Source organism: Mus pahari, chromosome 1 (assembly GCF_900095145.1).
Source record: "Mus pahari chromosome 1, PAHARI_EIJ_v1.1, whole genome shotgun sequence".
NCBI classification, from domain to species: domain Eukaryota; kingdom Metazoa; phylum Chordata; class Mammalia; order Rodentia; family Muridae; genus Mus; species Mus pahari.
In genome coordinates, this window is record NC_034590.1 from 115,481,401 (window position 1) to 115,488,789 (window position 7,389).

At 52.8% G+C, this 7,389-nt stretch overlaps 1 protein-coding gene across 3 annotated transcripts; it reads left to right on the top strand.

The window, feature by feature from the left end:
* Positions 1-1,875: 1,875 nt before the first annotated feature.
* On the top strand, positions 1,876-6,957 carry Cabp2 (calcium binding protein 2). 3 transcript variants are annotated; one of them, XM_021211059.1, is made up of 7 exons: positions 2,911-3,031; positions 3,537-3,695; positions 4,330-4,360; positions 5,007-5,141; positions 5,829-5,938; positions 6,059-6,206; positions 6,736-6,957. In XM_021211059.1, the coding sequence occupies exons 1-7, from the start codon at positions 2,975-2,977 to the stop codon at positions 6,759-6,761; spliced, it is 666 nt and encodes a 221-aa protein (XP_021066718.1). In that variant the 5' UTR covers positions 2,911-2,974; the 3' UTR covers positions 6,762-6,957. The 3 variants fall into 3 exon arrangements, with proteins under 3 accessions (XP_021066726.1, XP_021066718.1, XP_021066736.1); XM_021211067.1 differs by lacking the exons at positions 2,911-3,031; positions 3,537-3,695 and adding an exon at positions 1,876-2,254; XM_021211077.1 differs by lacking the exon at positions 3,537-3,695.
* Positions 6,958-7,389: the final 432 nt, after the last annotated feature.

Below are 7,389 nucleotides of genomic sequence, written 5' to 3' on the forward strand. Positions count from 1 at the left end.
GGCTTCAAAGCCGGAGGGTTGCCATCAGTTTGAGGCTAGTCTGGGTTACATAGTGAGTTCTAGGCCAGTTTAGGCTACAGAGGGACACCATGTCCAAAAAGGGGGTGAGGGAGGGGAGATAAGATTCTGCACCTGCAACTGGAGAGATGGCTCAGCAGTTAAGAGCTCTGGCCATTCCTCTAGACACTCAGGTTCAATTTCTAACATCCTTATGGTAGCTCACAACTGTCTGTAACTGTAGCTGCAGGGCATCCATGATACCAGGCATGTGCATGTGATATATATGTGCATGTGATGTATGTATACACACATACACACACACACACACACACACACACACTGGCAAAATGCCTATACACATAAAATAAAATAAATATTTTTAAAAAGACTCCTGCACCTGCCACCTACCTACTTCCATCCACCTCGCTTTCTAGCTATCCAATCATTTATCCATCCAACAAACATTCAACCATTAGTGTAGTAGGAATAATAAATCCTGGAGTGAGGTTACTACCACCTCAGTGGTTTATGTTCCTGAATGAAAGACACACACAGCCTTTAGAGACTGAGCTGGGCAACCGCCTACCCTCCGTGCTGTTAGTATCTACCTCCTATCAATAATTCCGAGTTACTATTTACTAATTTCTATGATCCATCTTGACTGCTTTTAACTCCAGTCAGCTGGCCCCCTGGGCCACATTCTCTTGGCATAGAGTCCAGGGAACTCTTCTTGCTTCTCTACCCCTTGGTGGCTCTTGTCTCTCCCCTGCGCACTCTTCTAAGGCAAGCACTCTACCAAGGGAGGTAGAGGCCCCGCCTCTCTCCCCACTCCCCCTCCCGTCCTTGATGTTTGCAAGCTAGTCACTGAGTCTGAGTCGATGATAGAGTCACTAGCTCAGATGGCAGACATGGCATGGGATCTGGTTCCCTGGGACAAAGGCTGGTGCAGAGGGCATGTGAATAAATCATGAGGGGCCCACGACAGGCCAGCAGGCCACAGCTGACCTCATTCTGGAAGTGGGAGTAAGCTGCTGTGTGGTGAGTGGCTGCAGTGTGGCAAGGGGCAAGGGTCTGTGGCACCTTTATCCTTGTTCCTTGAGAAGAGCTTACAGGTCAGGGGAGTGGTTCACCCAGGAGGTGGGGAAGCAGAGGTGGAGACAGACTCTCCTGGGGCCCCAGGTGGGGAAGAGAGGAGCAGCTGGCATACTTTTCCAGAATCTTGGAGCTGTCCTGGGAAAGAGAATGGTGGAGGGGTGGGAAGGGCAAACAGATAGAGCAAACTGAGAAAGAGCCCCTGAAAAACAATGAAAGGGCAGAGAGACAGACAGACGGACAGACAGGCACACACAGAGAGACAGACAGACACAGACAGAGAAGCAGAGGCAGGGAGACAGAGATATAGAGAAACACAGAGACTGAGAGAGACAGAGACAGACAGACAGAGACAGAGAGAGACACGGACTGACAGACAGAGACACAGAGACAAACAGACAGAGGCAGAGGAACAGAGACACAGAGAGACAGAGACGGACAGAGAGACACAAAGACACAGAGACAAATAGGAAGACAGAAACAGAGAGAAAGAGTTAGACAGACAGACAGAGAGACAAAGACAGAGAGGGACTGAGGGGGACAGAGAGAAACTGAAGGGAACAGAGAGACTGAGAGGGCCCGGGGGTCATGAGAGTACTGGTCTACCAAGACAGAGATGTAGCATAGTCCAAGCCAAAGCAGATGGAGAGCGAGCAGGATATGGAGCAGGAAGATCGTGTTAGGACCAGGAACCAGAGAGGTGCAGGCAGGACATGGGACTGAAGGAGGCCAGCCAGCGTGGCCTGGCCACTTGGATCAGCAAGGAGCCCCAGGGTGGAGTCTGTGGTCCTGTGAAGGTTGGGAAGCACTTTAGGATGTAGGTGACGATTTCAAAGATGGATTATGGGAGCAGCAATGGAAGAAGACAGTGACCTTAGAATCCCCGGGCTCTCCTAACTCCCAGAGCTAGAAACAAAACTTAGCCACGACTTGCACCGAGCCACCTACCTACAGGTAGGGGAGACCCAGCTGGAACAGAAAACGTACCACACCTACATCCATGGCCCTACCCGAGGGCCCAACAGACGGCAACCTCCCTGAAGGAGACTCCAGTCCATCCTCAGGCACTGCAGGACCCAGCCAAGACCCAGCCAGCCCGACGACACGCAGACGGGCCCTTCTCCGTGAGCTGGAAGCCCAGGTGCAGGCTGCCTACGGACAGGTAAGGGGCAGGGAGTGTTCTTTTCTAAAGGACCCCAAATCCCAGCTGGCTATAAAACACACCCAGAACCAAGTCCACATACAGGTGACCAGAGTGGTCAGGAGAAGTTAGGGGATCTGTCTGCCATCTCTGTTGACACCGAGGGATCCGTACCCAGAGCTGGCCCTTCATGCATGATGTCAAGCTCTGAATGGATACAGGACTTTGACAGGGGTGCACAGGAACTTCAGACTGGGCCAAGATAAAAGCAAGCAGGCTCTCTCTCTCTCCCTGAGGACTTCATCACCCAGTCCCCAGTTGCCACATTGGGAGAGTTGGGAATCCAGCTGGTCCAAGCACTGGGTGCCTACTTCTTCCGGAGGGATCCAAGCCTGCTTCTGAAGGTGCTGATTGGGGGAGATTAGTGTAAGGCTGAGAGAGGGGCTGGTTGGGGGGGGGGGCTGTTCAGAAGGCCCTCCTGAGGGAAGAGCTGGGAGACTGTGCCTTCCAGGGGGCCTTGGCTCTGAGTAAACCCACACACACACTCACAGAGATACTCAGAGATAATCCCGGATTGGATTAGGGCCCAAGCCCCGGGCCCAGGGCTCCCCGCCTGCCCACCCGCTCCTGATCTTGCCCACAAAACCCCAGCAAAATCCTCTCCAATGCTCCCAGGCTGTCCCTGGAAACAGCAGGGGGCTGGCAGAATCCACAGCATCCTCCCAGGACTTGGGGCCTGGCATGGTTCAGAGACCCATGGGGAACTGTGCCAAGAGGCCCTGGCACCGGGGGTCTAAGGTAGGAAGGTGAAGGGGAGAGACATAAGGCCAGAAACCTGGGTGACTGACGCACTGGGCAGGCAGTACCCAGGGACCTGGAGGTATTGGGTTGGATTAGAGATTGACTCTAGAGGAGATGGAGGGATATCTGTATGCTTTCTTTGAAGGAGACGTTTTCCCCGGACGTCTTGCCTAGTTCTCCCCGGCTAAGCTGATAGGCCAGCTACCCATCCTGTGCAGGCCTGAATCTCTCAGCTTTAACCAGGGTGACCAGAGCTAGAAGCCAGGTCTTGTTCTCCTCAGTGACCTGGCTAAGGCTCTCACCTCTTCTGCACTTTAGTTTACCTAACTGAACAGGTGGGGGTGAACTCTCCCAGCCAGGGATGTTAATGGGTCTTATGTACCTAGAGGTCCCTCCCCCTGTGTCAGGTGCTGGGCTCCAGAGGGAGGAGCAGCTGATGAGGGCCGGAGAGGGGCTACAGGAGACCGGGCATTGCTCCAGCTCATGGCTCACTTTGCCACAGGAACGCTGGCAGTGGCCTGGATCCCCCCTAGGGGGCTCCCGCCCCAGCCCTGGCCCCAGAGCTGAGGAGCAGGAGGGGACACAGGGCTACTCAGTGCTCGGCAGCCTGGTGGGGCCAGCATGCATCTTCCTTCGACCCAGCATCGCGGCTACCCAGCTCGTATGTACAGTTACTCTCCTGCCAGCCGGCTGCTCTGGTCCCATAGCCTCATCACTCCCAAGTAGGTGTGAAGGCCAGAGAGGACATCAGAGGAAAGACAGCGACCCTAGGGGTGGGGCGGAGGTTGGGGAACTCCCATAGCAGGCATGGAGTTGGGTACGAACCCAAGAAACAGCCACCTGAGAGTTGGGGTGCAGTCCAGTGGCAGAATACTTGCTTATAGCAAACCCAGGGTTACATCTCCAGCACAGCCGAAATAGAAAGGAAATGCTTTCAAGGGGAAGATGCTAGAGAGGTGGGAGAGTCCTCCGGAGAGGGTTGGGGCAAGGCAGACCTGCAGTGACAGTGAGGCCAGCTGGCTTGAGTATGAGGTTCTGTCTGACCCTGGGATCTACCTGGTCAAAAGGAGCTATGTACCTCAGAAGACTGTGGGAACAGGGGTCTTGAGGTCCTATGGCAGATCACAAGGAAAAGGGATCCCTAAGACACCCAGATAGATGAACAGGACTGGGCAGAATCAGGCACAGGCCTTGGGTATGCTGTGGGGTGGACTGGATGAGAAACCCCAAGACAGAAAGAGGGTGCCGAGGCCTAGGCGGGCCAAGGAACTCCTAACCATCTGTGTACTCTGCAGGATCGAGAGCTGAGACCAGAAGAGATCGAAGGTAACGGGTTCAGGGAGGGGGTAGTTGAGGTGGAGTGTGGGGTGGGGATTACAAGAAGAGGTTTGGGGCTAGGGCCTCTGCAAGGTCCAGGAGGAGCGAGAAGGACATGGGGACTGGGCAGGGAGAGGTGGCAAATTCTCCCTTCTTTGCCAACCCCTTGGTCTCAGTGACCACACTGGTCAAGGACTGCTTTTATATTTGTCCATCGGGCTGACACTTCCTGGCTGCCCACTGTGGGCCTGGCCCCTTGCTAACCTCGCTAACCAGGTAGTTAAGGCCCCCACCTTCTGGAGATAGCTACAGCTGCAGCTGTGTAGAGCACTCTTAGGAAAACCAATGACTGGGCTGACTAGGAGGAAATGGGCAGGGAACTCTTCCTGGTAGCTTTTCTGTCTCTTCTCCCCTCCTGCCTTCTTTCCCTTCTTTTTTTAACCACCTAGAACAGACATTGACACATATCAGATGCTTCTTAAACATTTGATGAAAGAACAAAATTTTAATACCACAGATGCAAAGGCCCTGGGATAACAATTAGGAACAGAGGGTTAACAAGAAGGGACTGGAACAAAGGGGAAAGATGGACTGGCCCCAGCTGGCAGCCAGGAGGGGGCACTCAGGAAAGGACTAACCTCGCTCTGTCTGGCAGAGCTGCAGGTCGCCTTCCAGGAGTTTGACCGAGACCGGGATGGCTACATTGGCTACCGGGAGCTGGGTGCCTGCATGCGGACACTAGGCTACATGCCCACGGAGATGGAGCTCATTGAGATATCACAACAGATCAGTATGTGCTTCAGATTCACCAGAGCCTCATGCCCCAGCCCTGACCCAGCCCTGAGGTAGACGCGTGCGCTGTTCCAAGAGCTCAGGATATAAGTTGTCATTAAAGGGAGAACAGGGAGGATGACACCAATAAAGAGACTGAAGCTCAGAGAGGTGAAGTACTTGTCTAGAGTCACACAGCAGAGGCTCAGGGAAACCAAGAACCTGTGTCTTAAGAACCTAGTTGACTGGTGGCACATGCCTCTAGTCCTGACACTTGGTTTGTTTGTTTGTTTGTTTTATGGTTTTTCGAGACAGGGTTTCTCTGTGTAGCCCTGGCTGTCCTGGAACTCACTCTGTAGACCAGGCTGGCCTCGAACTCAGAAATCCGCCTGCCTCTGCCTCCCGAGTGCTGGGATTAAAGGCGTGCGCCACCACGCCCCGGCTAGTCCTGACACTTGGGAGGCAGGCAGATCTCTCATTTCGAGGCCAGCGTGGTCTACAAAGTATGTTCCAGGACAGCCAGGGCTATGCAGAGAACCCCTGTGTTGAAAAACCACAAACAGAGCCTAGCTGAGGTGCTGATGGAGCCATCATTGGCACACAGGAAGGACAGTCCATCTAAAGCCATGAAGGAAGGAGCCAGGAGCCAAAGGGAACATAGGTCAGATGCTAGTCTGGGCTCTCTAATGGATGGACCTACCCTCAGGTGGCGGGAAGGTGGATTTTGAAGATTTTGTGGAGCTGATGGGTCCCAAGCTGCTGGCAGAGACAGCAGACATGATTGGCGTGAGGGAGCTTCGAGACGCCTTCCGGGAGGTGCACCTTGGGTGGAAGGGGTGGAGAGGGTGGGTGAGACTGTGGGTCTGCAGGGAGTGAGAGGCTGAGTGGATTCAGAGCTCAGTCAGTGATCCCATGCCACCATCAATGCTACCACAGTTTGACACCAACGGCGATGGCTGCATCAGCCTAGGGGAGCTCCGGGCAGCCCTCAAGGCTCTGCTGGGGGAACGCCTCAGCCAACGGGAAGTGGATGAGATACTCCAAGACATTGACCTCAATGGAGATGGCCTGGTTGACTTTGAAGGTAACACATCCCCTGCTTAGCCACATGTGCCCTCAAGGATTCTAAACCAGTGGTCCTCAACCTGTGGGTTATGACTGAATATCAGATATCCTGCATATCAGATATTTAAACGGTGATTCGTAACAGTAGCAAAAATATAGTTACAAAGTAACAATGAGATAATTTTATGGTTAGGAGTCACCATAACATGAGGAAGTGTATTAAAGGGTTGCAAGATTAGGAAGGTTGAGAACCACTGTTTCTAAAGAGTTCCCAGTTATGAAGGATCGAGGAGGGAGGGATGTATCCTCCCTACTGTCGAGAGAAGAAATTCATGTCAGTTCTCAGGAGACCTAAAGTGCTTACTTAGGGAAAGGAAACAGGGAGAATCAAGATTGTAATCCGGGCACCTAAGGCCCCTCCTGCCTGATACACAGTTGCCTCTGAAGGTCTCCTCAAGTATCCTTTAGCTCACCCTAGGGCAGGCAGATCTGCCTCGTTTCTAATGGGACCAGGAGGGCAGACCTAAAACCTTGGCTTGTCCTGGCAGAATTTGTTCGGATGATGTCTCGGTGAGCCTGTGTAGAAGCTGGAGTGGACCGGCCTGGAGGATCCCAGCCTCCGAACTGCAGAGGATCCTATATGTTCTTTAAGGTCATTGTGTACAGGACTGTGTGCCTCCTCCCCATCCCTGCCTGGGCACAGTACCCTCTCCTGTCATTGCCCCATACCTCGTCCTGGTTCTCTGGCAATAAAACATCTCCAAGCTTGTGGAGAAGGAGTTTTCTCCACTCACTCATCCTGAAGGTATGGTATCTGACCCCCAAAAGTTAAGTTCTGGAACTGGGCTAATTACAAGTCACCAAGTCACCTCAAATGTGAGCTCCAGGGGAATAGGCACTCCCTCTTCTTCCTCTCTGGATCCAACCCAAAGCAAGGGCCAAAACAATAGCTGATAGGTGCATGCCTTTTATCCCAGCACTCTGAAGGTAAAGGCAGTTGAATCTCTGTGAGTTCAAGGACAGCATTGTCTACAGAGCAAATTCCAAGACAGCCAGGGCTACACAGTGAAACCCTGTCTCCGACCTCCTTTCCCCCTCCAAAAGAAGAAAAACACAAAACAACAAAGAAAGACAACTACAGTGTACTCACATATAAATAAATAAATAAATAAATAAATAAATAAATAAATAGGGAGGGAGGG

Coding starts and splice junctions, on each gene's coding strand:
- Cabp2 (XM_021211059.1), top strand. CDS start 2,975: ATGGTTCAGAGACCCATGGGGAACTGTGCCAAGAGGCCCTGGCACCGG. Junction 3,032..3,536: donor CCTGGCACCGGGGGTCTAAG/GTAGGAAGGTGA, acceptor ACTTTGCCACAG/GAACGCTGGCAGTGGCCTGG. Junction 6,207..6,735: donor TGGCCTGGTTGACTTTGAAG/GTAACACATCCC, acceptor TTGTCCTGGCAG/AATTTGTTCGGATGATGTCT.